The sequence below is a fragment of the Callorhinchus milii genome, unplaced genomic scaffold, assembly GCF_018977255.1.
Source record: "Callorhinchus milii isolate IMCB2004 unplaced genomic scaffold, IMCB_Cmil_1.0 Scaffold3, whole genome shotgun sequence".
NCBI classification, from domain to species: Eukaryota; Metazoa; Chordata; class Chondrichthyes; order Chimaeriformes; family Callorhinchidae; genus Callorhinchus; species Callorhinchus milii.
The window spans coordinates 88644279-88666897 of record NW_024704744.1 but is presented as its reverse complement, the minus strand read 5'-3'; the positions used below and the strand labels follow the sequence as shown (position 1 = coordinate 88666897).

The 22619-nt window shown below is 39.9% G+C and overlaps 1 protein-coding gene across 1 annotated transcript in view; it reads right to left on the bottom strand.

Moving 5' to 3' along the window:
* The window catches only part of ush2a (Usher syndrome 2A (autosomal recessive, mild)), a 370702-nt gene that overhangs the window by 15463 nt on the left and 332620 nt on the right, over nt 1-22619 (bottom strand). Inside the window, exons 65-69 of the mRNA XM_042333157.1 lie at nt 16444-16671; nt 14394-15916; nt 13149-13470; nt 3596-3808; nt 1737-1975 (exon numbers count right to left, since the gene is read on the bottom strand). Coding sequence (XP_042189091.1) covers nt 1737-1975; nt 3596-3808; nt 13149-13470; nt 14394-15916; nt 16444-16671 — 2525 coding nt within the window. The remainder of the gene's footprint in view (nt 1-1736; nt 1976-3595; nt 3809-13148; nt 13471-14393; nt 15917-16443; nt 16672-22619) is intronic.

The following is a 22619-nucleotide window of genomic DNA, read 5'->3' as shown; positions in this document are numbered from 1 at the left end:
TCCACAGACATGGGGTAAATTTCCACATGTATGCGGATGACACCCAACTCTATCTCTCTGCCTCCACCCTGAACTCCAGGACTACTGGCGTCCTGACCGACTGACTGCCTGTCCAACATCAAGTCCTGGACTAGGGCCAACTTTCTCCAACTCAACGTCAGCAAGATCGAGGCCCTCCTGATTGGCTCGCGCCAGCGCCTTCACACCTCGGGCGCAGCATCAGCCTCCACGGCTGCACACTCAACCTCACTAAGCCAGTCAGCAACCTGGGTATCTTGTTTGACCCTGAACTGTTCTTTCTCCACCACATCCGCAACATGACCAGCACTGCCTGCCACCACCTCCACAACATTGCCAGACTCCGCAATTGCCTCACCCCTCAGGCTGCCGAAACCCTTATTCATCACATCAAGGCTCGATTACGGGAACTCCCTCCTCATCGGCCTTCCCAACTCTTCCCTTCACAAGCTGCAGATCATCCAAAACTCTGTAGCTTGTGTACTTTTGCACACCAGGCTCTGCGACCCCATCACTCCCACCCTCGCCTCGCCATTGGCTCCCCATCCCCCAGAGGATCGAATTCAAGATCCTTGTCCTCACTTTTAAGGCCATCCATGGCCTTGCCCCTCCAACCTCTCTGACCTGCTGACGCCCTACCAACCTGCCCACTCCCTCCGTTCAGCAGGCTCCGGCCTGCTCCATGACTCCCGCTCGACCCACCCTATGATTGGTGGCCGGGCTTTCAGCCTCTATGCCTCCACACTCTGGAACTCCATCCCACAGTCCCTTCACCTCACTTCCTCCCTTTCCTCCTTCAAGGCCAGTCTTAAGGCCTTTCTCTTCAACCGTGCCTTCAGCTCCCCTCTCGAGTCTCTACCCCCTCCTTGCTCCCTCCCTTCCCTCCCCTCACCCTGACCATTTCCCCGCTGCTTGGGTCCCGACCCAACTGTCCAGCGCCTTGGGACGTCCTCCCGACATGAAAGGCGCTCTATAAATGAAATCCTGTTGTTGTTGTTGTCTCCCTCAAGGCTGGTCTCAAGACCCTTCTCTTCGATCGTGCTTTTAGTCGCCCTCCCACCTCTCTGCCTTCCCTCACCCCTAAACCACCCCTCCCCCCATGCTCGGACCCCGACACCTGACTGTTCAGCGCTTTGGGACGTCTTTCCGAACATGAAAGGCGCTCTATAAATTTTGTTGTTGTTTTTCAATTTATAGTCAAATGTGCTTGAGATACAACATAACATTTGGTTAACTTAGTGAACACTGGATGTGCATTGCCTTAAAAACTTCAGGAAATACATCACACCCAAATAATTTCTTCTCCACCTCCTTCATTCTGTATACATGCACTTCCATGCATATATGTTCTTCCAAATATGTATGAATACATATAGTTATCTACAATACAATCCATTTATCACTCCTTGCTCCGTCAACTTAACTGGTCCAGATAAAGTAAATCAATTCCTTATATTTGATGTAGCACTTTTCATGTCAGAAGTATTTTTCAAAATGTATATTGTAGATGATCTTCTTGTTTTCTTAAAATGTAATTCATCCTCTTTTTACTACTCTTCAGCCTGTTTAACAAATAATGAACCCAAAGCTTTTTACTGAATTTAAAAAATCCAATATGATCAAGTAAGGTCATACAATGGTAATATTCAGATTACAATATCTGATGTGGTTTTACAGTTGCTTCCATATACCTTAACAGTCTTTAGACAAACTCTTACCTCTGAATAACACCATTAGGAGACAGTGGAGTGTTCCACTGTAAGATGGCATTCCTTGACTTAACACTCTTGGGTTGTGGAGAAGGCTGGTTGAAAGGAGCTGACGGGCGAGTAACAAAATTTGCTATTGGTCCTTTGCTACAGCACCGAAAGCACGTACATGCCTCTACACCAACAGAGTAGGTAGTAAAGGGCTGCAGCTCATGGATAGTTTGCTGTGTTGAGGTTCCTTCAGAGAGCTATGAATGAGAATAAAGGACATGTTTGATCACATTTGATTTTTTTCAGAGTAATTTAATGGGATGCATTTGAAGCAATGATAATATGAAAATGATTGCAGTGCGATGATTTTATTTGCTCCATCAGGTATGATACAGAGTTGTATAAAAGAAGTGTGATAGGCTTGTGTTGTTGTTTTGCGCATAAATGTCCATAGAATTTGTCGGCAGAAAGGGATTGAGATTCAGGAGCAGAATCTAGGTGCTGCATTCATTAGGTCTCATCTGAGAACTGAAGTTCCACCTAGGCTTTGGTGGAATTTTGATTCATGTAGAATTTCACCATTTCACCATTCATGAATTTCACAATTCATGTAGAATTGTGGAAGATTCTTAATTACAATCTTGATTTGGAAGTCAGGTCTTTTCAAGTTTTGTATCTGCAAAACACGACTTCCAAACATGGACTAAATTTAAGAATTTTCCACAGTGCTGCTCAGTCTTAAAGATTAAACTGCTTTTAAGAACTTCAAGATCTGTACCACTCCAAAACAAGTTGTAGTTATACTGAAGAGAAGTAGGCTTTAACAGCACTGATCAGTGCAGTCTGAATGGGCACAGACAATTCCGTGTGATTTCCATCATGGGCTGAAGTTCACTAATACTTTGGGGTTATACTGTGCCTACAGTCATGTTTTCTCTCCCCTTCAAATCCTCTTTTTAATTCAGATAAGAGGCATGTTACTCTTCTACCTTTGTAGTTTTCAACACTTTGTAGTTTTCAAATCAGATTTCAGCTCCTCTGAAACACCAAAAGAACACCATTAAAAGTCCTGTCTCTGTACATACAAAGTCACAAGAGAGTGAGAATCCAATAACTTTCAATACTTTCCCTAAGGAATAACAGAGTAGGGGAGAAAAAAGCACGAATGTTATATGCAGTAAATTCAGCAACTCTTCCTAAGGAGCAAGCTTGCCCTTTCAATCCATCTTCTCTGTCATAATAATAGAATCCTAGTAACGAGTTGTGCTGATAAAACAATACTTCACTACCTGATATCCTGACGGTTACAGTAAAATGTCATATCCCTATTTAATCTGCCAGATACTCAAGGGAATGGATCAGGTTGGATGTAAGTGAAGCATTTCCTTTGGAGTGAACCTGCTGCCCAGCATTGATGGCTTGGGATTGTCAGAGACTTGTAGGAACAGAAACTGTGACAGCAATGTAACAAAATTCACTTGAAAAGGAAGCATTGTCTTCATTGTGAACAGTAAACCTGTGGAGCGAGAAAGGCTCGAAATATTGGTGCATTATTCTGTCCTGATGGTGTTTTATGCAATGCCATGCAAGATTTAGATATTTGATTTGATTTAGCAAACAAACTAAAACATGTTCTCTACCTAGCTTTTCAAGAAAACTCTTTAGCTTATTGTCAGGTTCCATTATATCTGACAGCTCCACAGAGCACAGCACTAAGGGGAAATCCAAATGGTTGATCAAACTCATAATGACAGACTGCTTAGGTTGGAATTCGTTGCTCATACAGGATACGGCTAAAATAAAAATGTACGTATAAAAATGTATAGTTACAATCTGTCTGCTATTGCTGGTGTGAAAAAGTCAGCCAGGGTGCTCACCAACATGTCAGTTCCTCTGCTCCTGCTCCTGGCAAACACTCTGTATAACGTGACTACTCCATTAGGTTTGTTTGGTGGACTGATGTTCACCACTGCAGAGGTTGAAAAAACTGTGAGGAAGGTGGGTGCATACAGGCCTTCAGGAGGGGCCTGCCCTGTTCTCGCACGACTCCAGGCACTAAATGTTCTTCCTGCAGAATTCACCGACCATACCTGCAGGAAAGAATCACAAGTTAAAACAGTGCAAGATTTCAATCACTGTCACCCAGCAAAACCTGCAATAAATGACCTGTTTCTGTTATGAACAAGTTTTCTGCTTTATTACACTTCTGTGCAGAGAAACACATTATAGATAAAAATTCTGCTTCTACTGGTATGACTTTATCACAACAAAGTCTAGACATCACCAGGCTACTTCCTCTTAGTTCCTTGGATTTACAAAAATATCATTAAAATGCTCATTAAAATGTGTTTCTTTATCTCATTCAATTGAAAACATATTGCGGGTGTTATAAGAAAAAGCTGCAGTCAGCAGTGAGATACATTAACTATCCCAACTCATGAGGTTGATTATAACACCTTTGTACAGATATTTCTCACAGGTCAATGTTGGCAATGGCCGATCAGTGGTAGAACTCTCTCTCTGAGTCAGGAGGTTGTGAATTCAAGCCCTAAGTCGGGACTTTGAGCCCACAGTCTAGGAAGGGGGAGCACTGCAGTTTTAGAGGTACCTTCTTTCAGCTGAAATGTTAAACAGAGGGCTTGTCTGCCTGTCCAGTGGATGTTAAAAATCCAATGACGCTATCTGAAAAGAGAATAGAGTTTCTTCCAGTATCCCAAGATAAAATTGGTCATTCACGTTGTGGCTGCTTGTGGGACATTGTTGCGTGCAAATTGGCTGCTGTCTTTGCCTACAAAATACACAATCACAACAGTGTGCAGCAAATTCCCATGGAATGCTTGAAATGTCCTCCCAATGTGAAACACACTATATCAAATGCAAGGATGATCATTATCATTAAAATGGGACTTTTCATCATAGACTAATAACAATTCTGTTTCCAGTGATAGGCATTTGATAACCCCCCACAGCCTCTATTCATCTACCAATTTGATTTTTAAAAGGCACTGCATCAGGGCTTTAAGCAAAGGTTGTTAAAGACAGGCAATTGTCAGCATTTGTTCCATCTTTTCAAAATGCAGAGTTAAATGATGAATGAGAAAACAACATCGACTCAAACTGAAATATTTCAATATTCTATTGAAACACAACAGAGTTAATTGTCAAAATTCAAGTGAATTAATACATTGATGTTGGCTGGAGTTGCCACAACTGCGTATCCTACCTTTGGTTACCAGTAGGTGTCTCCGTTTACAACTTGAAGTTCCTTATTAAGGATTCTTGTTAGAAATCATGCCTTTTTAGTTCCCACTGTCTACTATCTTTCATTAGCTGTTTTACGTTTATCTCACTGGCACCTTGTAGAAATATAATTAAAGGAGCCCATCGTGTCAGTGCAATGGAGGAGAAGTTAAAGCTTCAATCTGCACTCTCCCTCATATCTTTTTACATCCACGATTCTTTAAATGTTTTTAAATTCTTTAAATTCTTTAAATTCCCTTTTAAATGACACGCGTGCTTTGGAATTCAGTGGCTACTTGTGGTAAGATATTCCACTTCCTCTTTATTTCGGAAACAAATTATAAGCTCCCCTTCTAGAATTCTATTAATAGTCTTTAGGTTATTATAATAATAATAATCCTATGGCACCCTATCATGTTGCTAAGATGTCTTAAAGAGCTTCACAGAAAGTACTGTAAGGTGGTGCAACTGTATATTTTGTGATGAACCAGGCAGTCAATTTGTGCACAGCAACATCCCACAACCAGTCATGGAGCGAATGACCAATTTTATTTGGTGGATTGTTGCCCAGAATTTGGAAGAGGGAAGAAACTCCTTTATCTTTTCAAAGAGTGCCATGGAATCTTTAACATCCACCTGGACAAGCAGACAAGATCTTGGTTATGCCTCATTTAGCAGATTCACCAACCATTGGAAATAATCTTTCATTAGTTACCTCATAAAGTCTTTCAGAATTTTAAGAATTTTAAAAATTGTTTTTTGTTTTTTTTAAATGTTTTTTAAAAAATAAGTCATTTTCAAACAGAACATATGTGTAGGGCACCAAATACGTATTCAGCATATTGCATTTCCTTGCTCTATAAAAGCAATCGTATGTTTTTTAAATGAAAAGATGGTAATGAGAAATAAGTTTTACCATTAACATATCGAGGTATTAAATATTTTCATTACAATAATGCAAAACCCGGCAGAGAAAAGAGCTGTACGCGGAGTTCTAAAATTGTGCATTAAGTTTCTTTTTCATGTTATTTCGGAGTGGTGTTTAAATCGATTTGCACCCACAGTTCTGTACAGTACTACAACTTACATATTACTACAATCATCGCAACTTGATGTGCCGCTGAAGTCATCTTCTCAAAGCAATCTCCAACACAGTTTACTTTTGACTGCATGGCTTAACTCCTATTTGCACTACACTTCTACCACAAAAATCGCAGCATAAACACAGAAGCATTAGCAAAAGTATGTGGGAGACCATCTCTTTTCACCTTATAGGCTTGGGAAGCCTAATTGTTCAAGGGAATCTAAGAAAATGCGGACAAATATATATGTACATAAAACACAAAACTTTTACTGCACATGTACTTCATGGAGAGTTATACAAAATATTATATTGCAGTATTGTGAGAAGGCAATATGGTTGATTATATTTAGGGATTTATGCTTTGTATGTACTTTGTTAACCTACATACCCATTGATACTGTTCTATTGAAGAGTAGTTTACTGCTCATTTGAGTGAAAAGCTTAATGTCAAACGTTGCAGGATACATCTTGTTCAATATAAATTCAGGGCTCTGACAGCCAAAGAAGTTTAGCCTTTGTCCTCCATCCTGAATCATTCTCCCATTTAAAAAAAATGGTTTAGAATAATCAATTATTCTAAGTTTTCCTTCATGGCCCATCAATTAACTTTGACTGATTCTCTTTAATAAATGGAAATGCAAGAGAGGAAATGCGGTCACTTGGCCTGTGGTTAATGAACGACTGCTTTTCATCGTGCATTAGGTTGTTAAAAACAACAGAAAGGTACAGATGCACCTTCCCCCTGATACAATAGTAATTTATAACCTTGTACAAAATTTTGAAGGTGAGTGACGAGTAGAAGCAGATTGTGTGTGCAATCCCCCCAAAAAGTCAGCGTTTATTTTTCACACGATGCTTCGGAGACAAAGTACGAGAAAATCAAATTTAAGCTTCATCAAGGAACGACTAAACAAATGCACCATTCTGTAATCAGATTTATCACAAACTATTTGTATAATTAAACATGATTACTGCCAAAACTGCCGTGGGTCAACATGTGCATTTGTAAGTAATTTGTATTGTGTCAGTTGGAATGGACAGTCTAGATGTATGAGCTTATAGGGTTAAATTAGGTTCAATAAGAGCCAATTACACTGTGATCAATCAGGATGATAGATCAAAATGGCTTTGAAAGTAGACCCAGTGAGTAATTTTCAGCAGGAGCACGGCTTCCTTAACTTCTTTCAAATGCAAAAAGAGAAGTCCTTTGTTTGAACCCCAACATACTGGAAGGAAATTATACCCTGTACCTAAGCACTCATCAGTTACACTCACTCACGAATGTATTCACGCTTCCTAATTTTGTTCTGAAATGAATATGATAAATGCGATTGTGTACTAAGGAAAAAGGTGAACCATTGTGTCCACCGTTATTAAGCTCATTAGGCTGCAATCCAAACTGCAGAGCTGGAAAGAGTACTCCCTGCCAAACTATTGCATCCCCATCAAGCATTATTACTGTCAGATATATTAAATTAAATAATATTGATTTACAGCTAACCCTCACCCTGCAACTGAGTCCCTCCCATTCCCATTATCTTAACATTAACAGAAAAGGTTGAGGGGAACCCTGACAAGATCAATGACCGTTTGTGGGACACTGCTGTGCGCAATTGGCTGCCCAAGTTTTACCCACAAAATATACAGTCAATTCACTTTACAGTATATTCTGTGAAGCACTTAGAGACGTTTCGAAGACTTGATTAGGTGCTATATCAAATGCATTATTATTATCACAGCAACCAGCTGTTTTTTTTAAAAAGAGTCCAGTACCCTGTCCTCAACCAATCTTCTTAGTAACCTGTTCCAGTTGTTAATTACCCTCTGCATAAAGAAAAACATCCTGTTTTTTTGTCTTGAAATTGACCTGATAGAGGTCCTTAAAATTATGTGGGGTTTTGATCGAGTAAATAGAGAGAAATTATTTCCACTGGTCAGTGACTTAGAGGTTATCAATTTCAGATAATTTGCAAATGGGATTAGGAGGAATACTTTTACACAGAAAGTTGTTGGGACGTGCAATGCCCTGCCTGGAACAGTGATCAAGGCAGAATCCATGTTAGCTTTCAAGAGAGAATAAGACAGATACATAGAATGGAATGATTTGCAGTGTATGGGGACAAAGCAGGTAAATGTGACTGAATGGATTGCTCTTTCAAAGAGCCAGCTCAGACACAATTGTCCAAATGGCCTTCTTCTGTGCTAAATTTCTATGACTGTATTACATTGGGGGGAGGGGATCCTGTCTTCATACATGGGAAATGGAACGTTCTGTGTCTAGTATCTGTAAATTACTCTGAGTTCAGTTACAGCATGGCTACGATACCAGGTAAATTTCACCACAGCAACAGGATCTCTATCCTTATCTCAAAAGATTTTATTTGGTAACCAACGTGACATTTCAAATTTCCACAACAGTCATCCCTTCAAGTCACCCTAAGTGAAATTTCACAATTATTTAATTAGGACCTGTTTTGAGTAGTGGATTTGCACTCATGAGGAACTATGTTAAGACTTCCCAATCTCACTTTGAGACTCAAAAATTTTTTTTCTCAAAGTTAAACTACTAGAGTTTTGTAATTGACTTTGCAACTCAGTACTTTTGATTATATTCAGAATATTCTAATGTCAATTTTATTTTCGTTTTTAAAGACAGACTGAACGGATCAAAGTAATTATCATAAATTGTATCTGAATTCTTGAGTGCATCCTAAATCTTCCAACGTCTGGGTTTATTTATTCCTTTGAGGTTTATGCATCAAAATAAAAACACAATTCAAGTAATGCAAAAATCACTTCTGCAATTCTACCAGTTACTGACATATCAGTTTTATTCAGTCATATTTGCTGTCATTGGTTTACAATATCTGCATAGGAAATTCAGTATATGTAGAGTATTTATACATCTGACACTTTATCATGGCATTGAACTTAGCAACTGTGAATGTGACGTGTCAGGTCTTTTTCCAATGCATTTTTAAATCCAGCCAAGAGCAGTTCAACAAAAGCCCTGCTTTATTGTGTGTGACTCATTGCCGGAAAAGAGAAGAATTTCCACTTTGTAACCGATAATTATAGCTTTGTAAAGACTTGTTTGAACGTCAGTGCAAGCTGACATGGATGCTTGGCATTATCTTGACACTGCAATCTTATCTCATCTTTAGAAGAGTGCACCCGTGGCACTGAGCTCTCATTTTTATCCTGCGCATCTAACACAATACTGACCTCTTGGAGTGAAGATTACAGATATGCATTTACGAATGGATGAGCAGTGGGAGAGGGGGCGTATCCTGTGGACTTTAACACAATTGGAAAACGTCTTTCTTTCCCTTGTGATCCTACAGGGCCCAGCTCTCCATAGTATATTACAATAAAGAACTTAAAACTCACAAAATGTCAGCTTTGCTTATGAATTTAAAATTAAGATATAGATAGAAACAGAATAAAACAGGCAAGAGGAGGCCATTCAGCCTATGGAGCCAATTCCACCATTCTTTTAATCCCAACACCCCTCCATTACTATCAGAGATACACAATATTGCTCACTGTAAGTGTATCGCTTGATGACATGTTAAGAATATCTAGCTCTCATCTTAACTGCAGTCAAGGATTAGTCCAAACAGCTATCGCTGGTTATTGGTAACTTTGAATGCAAGGATGTTAACTACTTCAGCCATTTCTGTGATCGAAAGAGAACTTTTTCCTCTATCCGAAAGCTTCTAAGATCGATTTTTCATGATTTTATAACACATTATCCATCAAATTTTCACGTAAGCTCTATCAGAAATAATGCATTGATAAATGTATGCAGCATATTTCTATTGTAATCTGATTAAAAAAATAAATGAGGGACTTTTTGGATTATGATAACTTCTATTGCCTAGTTGCTACTAGCTATGGGACCACAGCACAATTTGGCACAAAGAGGAAAACTGAAGTCCTAATGAAAGCTTTTGCAGGTATAAGACAAAAGTCACAAGTTATTCCAATGCTACAACTTGCAAATAGTGTCTGGTGAAAATATTTTTAGAAACAGCAATTAAGGCATTTTATTGAAACTGGTAAACCTCAGCCTCGGGAGTTACAACAAATGGGGTCCTTATTTATCAGCAGAGTAGGAACCGGGTATTTTGCAATGTAAGATCAAATTGTCTGAAGTTATAACTGGATTTATACTAGTCAATGGAATCGATTCCATACTGAAAATACCTTCTGGAAGTGGATCAGGAGGAGTTTTGGAATCAAATCGATGTTCCATTATTCTTAACTCTTAGCATCGTTCAATGCGAACTTTGCATCAACACTAAATGTGTTGTATAAATGAGACGTAAGACTATTTCATTGCCACCTTCGTTCGATCTGTAGAATTGTCTTTCGAAACTGGGACTGAAATGCTCTTCTTAATTTAATTGTCTCCCATTATAAGGAATCGATCAAAAATTTAGCTTCAGACTTCGAGAACACCTTTTTAATTTCAGCACTGAATTACCTGCTGAAGTTCAAAGTAATCATTTAGCTTTTAACATCTAACGTGTAACAGAGCTCTGCCGTTCTGTGAATTCTGAGTGCTCAGTGGCATAAATTACACTTAAGGAAACATATGTAACCACTCAGTGAGGTGAAAATTGCAGTAGTGGTAGTTGACACAACACCCTCACATTTCTATTCCCTGAATAAAATAGGCAAAATGCTACTTTATATTTTGTATCTGGTATGCGACTACAGGTGCTCTTCTCTAAGGGATAAAATCATATTTGTGTAAGGGGAATTATAGATTAACTATTAGTTTTTACCAAGAACGGCGCAAATATGCTTAGAGTCCCATCATGGTAAAACAAAACGTTTATTATTACAAGTTAATCTGAATTTGCTTTAATATCAAATTCATTTAATAAAAGAGCAATCAGCAGTGATAACTCTGGCAGACAGTGTGTTTATAATTTGTTTCCTATGGGTTTGTAATAGAATGATTATCACATTCCCAGGAGACAGTCTGGCAGACTTTAAAAGGTCTTTCCGATACCTATAATGGCTGAGGGCAGCAACTAATTCAATAGATTCGATCAAAATCATCCCTGCTTTCACTGAGCCTGATTTATTACTTCAGCTATAGGTATTCATCACTCATTTTATTTTGATGTTGAAGCCTCATAAATTATGCCTCATAAATAAGGAGAAATAATCAACAGAATTATATCAGCTTATCTCCAACCTTGGCACAAATCCCTTCCCTGGTAGAAATATTCTCCGCTGACTTTTAGAAAAAGAACAATGTAAACTGAGGGAATTTGTAAATAAAACAATTAGCTGACTACATTGCTATGAAATGTACAGAAAATAAAATGTGTCTGATACAAGTCCCACGTCTCATGCAAAGTCTACAAGGGTAGGGTGCTATTCTATTAGAGGGCACGTTTCAATAGTTATAACTGGGTTGAAAGGGCATCAAGAGAAAATTGTTAGGTGCTCTTCTGCATACTGGCAGACAGTTGGTGTATTCAAGACTATACCATCTGACTAAGAAGGATAAGATTGAGAATTTTGTTTTTGGTAGGTTAGTAGCATACAGCAGAATAGCCAGGCTAGGTGTATTTATGACTTTGATTCTTGTGCTTGCTGGAAATACAGACGAGACAAGCCATAAGTTTAATTTATCACTACTTAAGTAGGGACTGCGGATTCTTTTAAAAGGGAATTGGATGGATACTTCTAAAAAGAATATTAAGGGGTACAAGGAGCAAGAAGAGGAGTTGATTAGAAAAGGTGGCTCATGTGGAGGAAAAAACACCAGCTCAGACTCATTGGCCTGGATGGATTGTTTCTGTGCTGTACCATTGTATGCTTTGATGACTTAGCAGTAATCATATAGTGGACTTAATTCTCTATATTGGTAAAAATGGGTTTAAACCTCTTTAGTGATCTCTCCCACTTTAGCATAGCACCTGAAAGTAGTACTCCAGATCATATTTACAGAATACAATTCGTAACGTACATGGGCTGCTTCTCCGTGTGCTGCAAAGGTCTGGGTTCAATTTTACATTCACTCTTCACCCTGTTCAGAGCCTTTCATTTTCTATTGAAAACCAAAGTTTCCTTCAAAAGTGCTCAAAGGATCCCACGAAAAGTTGTGTGATATTAGTGTTAAGAGATCGAGTGGTAGAGGGCCTTGCCATCTGCCCCGTGATCTTATATAAGGTCAATACAGTCAATTCACTTTACAGTATATTCTGTGAAATGCTTTAAGACGTCTGGAAGACATAATAAAGCGCTATATCAAATGCAAGGATTGTTATTATTATTATATAAAAGTAATTTGTTGTTGTTTTTTAATAAAGGGGAAATCCTAAAATAAATAAGTATTGAAAAGATTCCTGAAGCGACAAGCATTTGGTAGACCTTAGAGGCAACATACTATTAAACACTAAAAAAGTTTTTCCCTCCCTTTTTGAATGTTATTTAGCATTCAGGAAAATTATTAAGGCGAGAGCCCAAGCCCGAAGAGCTGATATTGTTTTGTTCCCTAGAAGGAAATTTGTTTGTGTGGAATCTCCTTACAAAATACACAATACTGTCGAGTCCTGTATCTTAGTTGTCAGAGCACTCGGCTTGCAATTGAGAGGACCTGGATTCGATTCCTGGGCAGGACAAAACGTTGGGCAAGTTTCCTTACTCCATACGCTTCTGTTTACCTAGCAGTAAGTAGGAACCCAGTTGTTAGTCGATTGGCGGATCGCTTTTCCTGGGGTAATAATCCCTTTAACAACAAAAAATAATAAGAATAATTTGGTCACTCAAACTACAAATGTTTGTTGAACACTGCTGTGTGCAATTGATTGCCGCATTTTGCCCACAAAATATCCTGCAAAGCGCTTTGAGACATCTCGAAGACGTGATAAGGTGCTATATCAAATGCAAGCATTATTATTATTAATAGTGTGATCCTAGCTTTCATAACAAGGTCTCTGGGAGCCAAACCTTTGCAATGTTATAATCAATGTTATAATCATTGTGACTGTTCATTATCACAGGTAGAATGTGAGGTGAAAACAATTCAGAGCCAAAAATGGAGGTGCAAATGAGAGTCCCATAATGAAAGGACTTCTTACCTGATATTCATATGCTGTGTAAGGGAGCAACATGGCATCTTGAAATGATGTTGAAGAGCCATTGTAAAGAAAAGTCATCCTTGCATCCAGTGGTAGACGTGGTACCTGTCTTCTGTATAGTTCATAGTACAATATTTTACCATTGGGCTGTTGGGGTTTGGTCCACGAAATGAGAAACATCGAACGGATTCCTTTTATATTTCTGTCCAGCTCAATGAGAGGTGCAGGCTGTGAGCGTGGAGGAGCTTCTAGAGTTCGTATGGAGGCCCATTCACTGGAAGCACAGCCAAGGACTGTGCATGCTTCTATGCGCACTTCATACCTTGGAGAGAAAAATTCACAGGATCACTTTATGTGTAGAGCCCAACTCAAGAGCTTTGAACAAGTGAGTTTGTTCACAATGCTATTCAATTTCAGTATTGAAACTACACTTTCTGTTATTAAAGTTTTTGAGCATTTAAGCTCACATAAAGAAGGTCAGTGAGTTTTAAAGAGAACAAATCTATTGTGTCATATATTGAGAAGGGAGTTAGACCTATTACTAGTCACTCCAGTGTGTCCTAAATTTCCACTGAGGTGTGAAAGCCCGTAATTACCAAAATATGGGTTCTCAATTCTTGTTAAATGGAACCTGGCAGCTTGTATTTCTAAACATCAATCCATCTCTACAAGTTCTAGCATAACATCCGTTAAACTGAGGTTCCTGTCTGCCTGTTCAGATACGGGCACTAAAGATCCTGTGGCACTATTTGAAAAGAGGAGAGCTTTTCCTGTTGTCCTGCCCAACAATCCCCCAGATAAAATTGGTCAATGATTTCATGCCTGTTTGCGGGCTATTGTTGTGCACTAATTTGCTGCCTTGTATACATATAATGTACACAGTCACTGCACTTCACAGAAATTCCTTTGAAGCATTTTGAGATTCTGATGTGAAAGGTGCTATATTAAATGCAAGGATTATTATTATTAATAATAACATTATTTTTTTTATTATTATCTGGTCCATTCTCTGTATTGCATTTTCTTCCTCTCTGTGTTTGTGTTTGTGTATGTGTATGGTTTAATTGCATCACCAAGTTTTGTTCATCTTATATCTTACAGCACTCTGGGACATTACCCCGTGTGAAGGGCACTATATAAATGCAAGTTGTTGTTATTGCTGTTGTTGTTGTTACTGTCTCTGGTTTGAATCTTAATAGCAAGTCTCACACAATAGATTAATCCTACTCTTAAAGTAACACATACCTAGAATACACTTTTAGGCCTGTCAAGCTTAATGATCGGCTCAAAAAAGAAGCATGAGGCGGGGTAAATATGAAATCTATAATCTCAGTTGTGGTAAAATCATGGTTGAGTACTGTATAGTTCACAATCTCTCCGTTTGTCTGAGCAGGCAGCTCCCAGTTTACCAGAATGTCACTAGCGGACCAGGCGTGTAGCATGGGAGGAGCCACTCCAGAAGGTGCTGAAGGATTAGTCGTGGCTCTTACAGTGGGGCTAATGGTGCTTCCTTGGCTATTGTTGGCAGCCACAGTGTAACTGTACTCCACACCTGGAGTCAGAGTGAAGTCGTGATATCGATTTTCTGGGCCAGCATAGATGAGCACACCGTCCCTCGTCAGCTCATAACTTCTAATCTTCCCATTGGGAATGGCCGGTTGTTTCCATGTAATTTCAATCGACTCTGATCCTGTGACCTGTAACCTTGGAGCTCCCATGTTAGATGGTGGGGCTTCCGTTGTCCAATTACTGACAGATGAGCTGGAGGTGCAACCACCGTCTGTACAGACAATCAGGACAAAGTGGTACTGCGTGTAGGGCTGCAGGCCAGACACTAGCATAGACAACCTCTGTCCAGAGTGGGACAGTTTGTTATTCACAAGGAGTCTATATTCTGAAATCTTCCCATTTTGTATCACTGGCGCTGTCCACGAAGCATTGATCTGCGTTGGACTAATAGTCTGGATTGTCGGAGGATTCACAAAAGCTGGAGCTGTTTCCAGTGTCCGCATTTTAGCAGGTTCACTGGTTGAACAGCCTCCCATTGTACAGGCAATGACTGCATAGTTGTACACCTTGTATGCCATCAGGCTGTCATCTGTATAATTAAATGTTGAAGCATCAAAGCTGAAAGGAAAAAGAATGTTATCCCTTTGTAGTCTGTAGGACTGAAGCACGCCATTGATTTTTTCTGGAGAAGACCAGGAAATCACTAGCTTATGAGGATTATCTGGTACATGTTGAACTTTAGGGGCAGCAAGGCCAGAAGGTGCAGCCTGTCTGGTTTCCACAACCACCCATGGGCTGTCTGCATGGCCAACAGAGTTCCAACTGCGTACTTTGTATTCATATATTGTCCATGGTTTTAAATTACAGTCAATGAATACATATTCATCTTTGCCTGTATCATATTCTCTGAACACTGCCTCCTCGTCTACTAAGATTGCTTTTGTACCCTGGTAGTACCCAGTTTGTCTGCTGCTCCTGCGCATCAGTTCATACTGAATTATTTTTCCATTTGCATTCACCGGTCTAATCCACCTCACTTCGACCTGTGTTGCGTTCACTGACTGGGGAACAGGTGCAGGCTGTGAAGCTGGTGATGCTTCATCTGTCCTTATTGCTTGGGGCAGGGAACGTGTACACCCAGCCTTAGTGCAAGCTTCAAGCATCAGTGTATAGACCGTGTAAGGCTCCAAACGTCTGAATAAGAACTGCCGTGTCAAACCACCGAACTCCAAATTGTCATCACTAAATATACTGTAGGTCTGCAGAACAGAAAAAACGTTATAACAAATGGTAAATTCACCCTTTTTTTGCTTGCACAATCAGTTTTTTTGTCAGCCGGGTGACTGACACACGAGGAAATCTGTCACAAAGATTAAGAGTATCCAAACCAGACTGAGAGTTCCACGTCTGACACCTACTCATAAAAAGGTGTAGGGACTTCAGAGTGTGTGTTGGACAATAATAGAACAAAATAGAAATTTTCACTGCTTTCCATCAGATAGATCCCTATTGGTATCTGCTTCCAGTGCTCTCATATTTGAATTTGAGATCACTAAAATTCTCTTTATTTGCTGCTCTCTGTCTCTTCCCTGTCTGCAGAGTGGAAATAGACTACACTGACACATATCCATCCTTGCAATGACATTTGCTGAAGTTGCAGAAGCATATCCACACTAACAAGATTGACACGAAGGCTGATTTGACCATTATCCCCACCTCCTAACAAAACATGAGTGTATCCATATCTTAATAGGATCAGGGCTGCTTGAGTCTTAAATAAGCTTACCTTGATTATTCCGTTTGGGTTAGTAGGTTCTGCCCATTTCAATAGCAGTGCATGGCCACACTCTCGCCCCTCAACAGTAAAATTGCTAAGTCCACTGGGTGATGCTTCTAGCGTGCGAACAGAAGCCCACGGACTTGCCAATTGCCCAGCATTATTCATAGCAAGCACGTGAATATTATAGACGGTGAAAGGCTTCAATCCAAAGACATGAGCTTGGTGGCTTGTACCCTGCAACAGAAATGCATTGGATTTTACAAATCAGCAGCAATTTCATAGTCAGCAAATAGCAATTTATCAAAACAAATTCATTTAGCTTAATCCCTGTGAATTTGTTCCTATCTCTGCTTTGCTTCAAAAAATGATGATTCAGTCAGAGAATCCTAGGATTATATTGTTGTGTGTGCACCTCTCTAATCTGATCTGGTGGGGTTCAGCATTAGGAATGTAAGGAGGTTTGGGTTTGCTGATGTTAAATGATGGTACATTTTGGTGACTTACAAAGCCTGATTGCTATTTAAGGAATTCCAATATTTTTAGCAACAAGAAATAAGAAAATTTAACAAAGCCACCTAGTCCTCAAAACATATGTTTAATATTAGCCTGGTACATTCTTCTTTGCTATAAAAGGCACAATTTGTACTTTACAGATGTAGAGAAATAAACGTAAGTAAATAAATAGAGAAATAAATAAACTAGAATTTTTCACACATGCAGGTTAACTAGACAACTTATAAACAATACCTTGCATCTGGCAGTCACTCATCAGTACTTTGCAACATGTAAATACAAGGATCTACTTCTCATTTGTTTTCATCTATATATATATGGAGCACTCTTAGTAAAAGCTGACAACCCACTCACATGTGCTCTAGCCTGGCTCAACAAAGCCATGTCAGACGTAAGTGAGGTAAGTTAGCTGCTGATCAGCACAAAAGGGACAGTGTACAAGCTGTGCTGGTGGATAGGGAAGATTCTCCCAGAGGATGTGCATACCTATGTAATCTGCCAAAATTATGTGTTTGTTCATGGCAGATTAATAAACAAAATACCATTCTTTGTATTGGACTTCCTGTGCATTGTATCATATAGAAAACTCGAGTTATCAAGTTTTAGCATAGTGTCTGGTGGCATAAAGCACTACGCAACATGCTTTGCTCAGAAAATAAGATACGAGTTACAACCTTCTCTTGACAGTCAAGTGATATGATAATTCCTATTGTCTTGTGAAGACTCTTATGCAGAGCATGACATAAAGCAGTTGAAAAGATTTTCAAAGCTTTGACATGGTACACCGCAACTCAAAATAACTACAGCAGTTAGCATCAGTACATTAACACAACAGTGAGCTCATAGATTTAATGGGAAATGTTATCAATACATCTTATCTCATTAGTTGCCATTCACTGATCAAAATTACAGCTGCCTCCATTAGTGATTCTAAAGCGCAACTGAAAAAAAAACCCTGGGAAAATAGTAAAAACTAACACAGAGAGATATTCAAAATATTAGTCACTATATTTAGTAGGTTTGATGATTCGAATGAATTAAGGTGGTGGTGTTATTGTGTGTATAAGACCGAGAGGGATTAAATAATTGTTTTGTAAAATGGCATTAAAGGATATCATAAAAGGGGAAGAGAGACTTGGATTTGATCAACTGATGTCATTACAAATAAAATCACTGGCTAATTACTCCCAGGCTTCTTACTGAAGTTTTACCAAAATGTTTCCACATACATTTGAAGACCAGCTCACTATTATGTGGTGGCAGAATAGCCTTATAAAGTGTATAGAGATTGCAATTGTGTTGCAATCTATCATATTTTAAATAAATCTATAGTTATGGGGACTTTTTATATAATTAGGATTCTGAGTTCTACAAATGGGTGGGGGGCTAACAGAGTTACATCACACTGACCCACAGCCACAATCTACTTGCGGAATGGCGTTTCTCTGGGTTGTGGGATTTTTAACTCAATAAATTCCATTAGAAATTCGCATTTTGTTTTTCACATTCTATTCATCCTGAAAAAAAGATACATCACATCTCTGTAGCAACGATATCTGTGGTATGTGAGATTTCTGTGGTAGCAGTCGTGTTCGACTGCAGGTGCAAAGGAGGCCTATTTTCCAGTGAGTAAATCCAGCTGGCATGGGTCGGGTCTTCAGCAATCTCTGTCTAGTTATGTGGTCTTCATGATCTCTTGAGCTGTCATTCAACATGCAGAGCAGTAACTGAATGTGCATGACAATATGCCATTCTCACTGAACTTCCTTGAGACTTCACCCACAAATATACAGTCAATTCACTTCACAGTACATTCTGTGAAGTGCTTTGAGATGTCTCAAAGGCGTGATAAGGTGCTATATGAAATGCAAGGATTATTATTTATTTATTGATTTATCAGGGAGGGGTATAGGTACAATATTTTCCTCTATATATGGATGTATGTCCCTTTGAGCCTTTCTGTGCTGTTCAATGACGTGAAGATGATCAACAGGCATAACTAGATTCATGTTTTTGCAATTTTTGGTTTGTGGAATTGTGGCTCAAGAAGGCTTTGGTTTGCATTGGAGTTAAGCTCTTGAAGGCTGTGCCTTATTGAGAATTATATAATAATCCTTGCATTTGATGTTGCACCTCATCACATTGTCAAAACGTTTCAAAGTGCTTCACAAGATTTACTGTAAAGTGTAGTGACCGAGTATTTTGTAGACAGCCAATTTTGCACTCACTGAGCATTGGTTTGCAATTTATGCTCCCAAAAGATAGGTGGTTTGACAGTAATTTACCCCATACACCAATTCTGAGGTCAAGAATCTGACAGTAAAAGGCTGAGTTTCCAATACGTGCTATTTCAATTAGAACCAATGTTCAGGTCAATGAAATTCCATTAACTGTTAAGCGGCATTGGCTGTCTTGCTGTTTGCAGTTTCAGAAATTCAAACAGAAACACAAAAATTACATTTCTAAAGCGCCTTTCACGTCGGGAGGACATCCCAAGGCGCTGGACAGACAGAGTTTTGGATCCCAGCTGGGGGTCGGGGAGTGTGGAGGGCAGGGGAGAAAGCAGGGAGATCAAAAGCACATTCGAAGAGGAGGGTCTCGACATGGGTCAGTCTTGAAGAAGGTAAGCGAGATGGAGGGACTGCGGGATGGAGTTCCAGAAGATGGGGGCAAAGTGGCAGAAGACCCGCCCGCCAATAGTGGGGTGAGCAAGGTGGGTGATGTGAAGCAGGCCGGAGCCCGCTGCGCGGAGTGAGTGAGCAGGATGGTAGGGGGTTAGGAGGTCGCAGAGGTAGGGGGGAGCAAGACCGTAGAGGGCTTTGAAGGTGAGGACCAGGATCATGAACTGTATCCTCTGTGTGATGGGAAGCCAGTGGAGTTCGGGCGAAGATGGGGATGATAGGGTCATGGAGCCTGGTGCGGAAGAGGACATGGGCTGCAGAGTTCTGGATGATCTGCAGCCTATGGACGGAGGAGTTGGGGAGGCCGACAAGCAGTGAGTTTGCATAGTCAAACCTCGATTTAATGAAAGCATGTATGAGGGTTTCGGCGGCCTGTGGTGCAGACAGTGGCGGAGCCGGGTGATGTTGCTGAGGCACCAAGGTTCCAGACTGGCTTAGCAAGATGGAGTGTGCAACCATGGATGGTGATGCTGTCAGCGCCTGAGGTGAGGAGGCACAAACAGGAGCCAATCAGGTTCTGAAATTAAGTGTGTGTACCATCCGTTCAAGTGGTGCAGGAACTGAAATAACTCGTCCCATCAAAATACCATGGGCAAAAATTCAGTGTCTGTCTAGCAAACACTTGATTTAGATAAAAAATTATAATACTATTCCATGTACAGGGATACATAATATCTTTCACATTGGTTGCAAGAACATACGTTATCTAGTTTGTGGCACCAAAGCTGTTTTAAAATTTTAACTACATTTGTCCACAGTGCATTTTATGACAGTTCAGTTTACATGTTGGGTTAAATCGTCCTTAATCATCAGTGCAATTGGAGTGGAGCTACAAATGTACCAGTGAAGACAATAGCTTCAAAGTACTGTAGGAAGAAGATTGCCAATATCTAAGGCCAGCTGCATAATGCTGGCTTTGAATGTAATTGTTTCACATACTTAATTCAAATGCAAACTCACGAGTCTGTAGCAGATGGAGGAGAGGGCATAAATCGACTCAGCAATTATATAGTTTACAACATTTCCTATGGGAGACAAAAATCAACTTACATTTCCTCTTTTCTCATGTATTTTGTATGATTATTGCCAAGGGCATTTCCAAAGGGAACACTTGTGGGATGCTAAATAAACCACACTTAGCATATAATCCTTCAGAAACTCAAAAGAACTTTCATTTTTTTAAAAAGCAAGAATTGAATGGAATTGGCCTATATCCAAAGGCTATTCTGTTGCTATTTTTAGTAATAAATACAGGAATAATTAATAATTAAGCAAAACAAAAAAAACACTCACTGCAGATCTGGAAAATTTCACTTGGCAGTGAGCCAAGGGGGAGTTACACCCCAGTTCTGGCAAGCTGAGAAACAAAGCAACCAGCCAGTATGCAAGTAATCTCGGGCTGTCTATCTCTCAATCACCAATTCCTTATTTTGCTTGATTTTTTCTTTGATTTGCTGTTGGCTCTGATCCTTGTGTGATCTGTTGCAATTCTCCCATACCTCACTGACCGTAATAAATAATACTTGCCTTGGATACAGTGGCTTATCACTTCGGAAATGTGTCAAAGCACTCCACACAATAAATTCCCTCCTATTCTTTGAAATAGTTGCAGGGAACCCAAACAGGTATCCAAAGGATCTTTGACATCACAGCCACTCTCCCCCCAGCCCCACCTGCCAGTACTGCTCTTCAATATCAGGCTAGATTACAAAAACTCACTTCAAACTGGGGCCAATACTAGAACATACAAATACTTGACCTACAGAGGAGACACCAGCAATTGAGCAAACTGACTGAATCTTCGCTTACATCAGAAGTGTATTTATTTTTTGTTAAGACTCAATTGCTCCGGTTAAAGTTCATTTAACCAAATGATTTACTTCTTATACTGTATAGGCACAACAGAGATGTCACTGATGACTCCTATTTAATATCTTTAGGGTTAAATGTTACAGTCTCAGCTCAGACTGCCATTCCAGTCTAGCAGTATCTATTGACTCTGTTAAGAATGATCAGAGTCATAGATACAAAATCTGGACTACCCACATCTGCTGCTTCTGGGTGTTAACAAGAACATATCATTGGCACCTAATCTGTGATAATTTCTTAAAGGGATTCCTTAATAAGGGATTTGAGTCATTGCAAATTTGAAAATGAGGGCATTTTCCAATATATGACCAGTATATCCAGAATGTGAACGTAATCAAACCAACTACGAAGAACCCGGTTCCGACAAAAGCTACTTCTGACACGAATTACTTCCAGCACATTTACAGGAATTCTTTCATAAGGAATCCTTCTGTTGCTGAGAAATACACAATTAGATTATAATCAAAGCTGGTAATAATTCTCTGTAAAGACTAAGCTTTTCCAAGACATGGACACTGCACTTATAATCATAAATGAGGAGACTTTTACCACCACCACCACAACAACAACAAAATTACATTTGTATGGCGACTTTCACGTTGGGAGGATGTCCCAAGGCAGACAGAGTTTCGGACCCGAGCTGGGGGTCGGGATTGGGGACAGCAGGATAATCGAAAGCATGGTCAAAGAGGAGGGTCTTGAGAGGGGTCTTGAAGGAGGTAAGGGAGGGGGTGAGGCAGAGGGATTGCAGGATGGAGTTCCAGTGGGTGGGGTCAGAGTGGCAGAATGCCTGCCCACCAATGGTAGGGTGGGTGAGGCGGGGGACGTGAAGCAGGCTGAGAGGTGGGATCGGGCAGGATGGTAAGGGGTTAGGAGGTCGCAGAGGTAAGCGGAGTAAGACCACGGAGGGTTTTGAAGGTGAGGACCAGGACCTGTTTCACACTCCAGGATTGGATATAAGGAAAAGCTCATCATCTGATTGACAACCTTCTCCCAACTTCTAACCTCTAACCTGATGTGAGACTTCTTCCAATTTAAGTGTAATGTGGATAGAAGTGGATAAAACTCTCATGCCTCTTCCATAATATGTGTTGTAGCCCAATCTCAGAAGTACGTGCC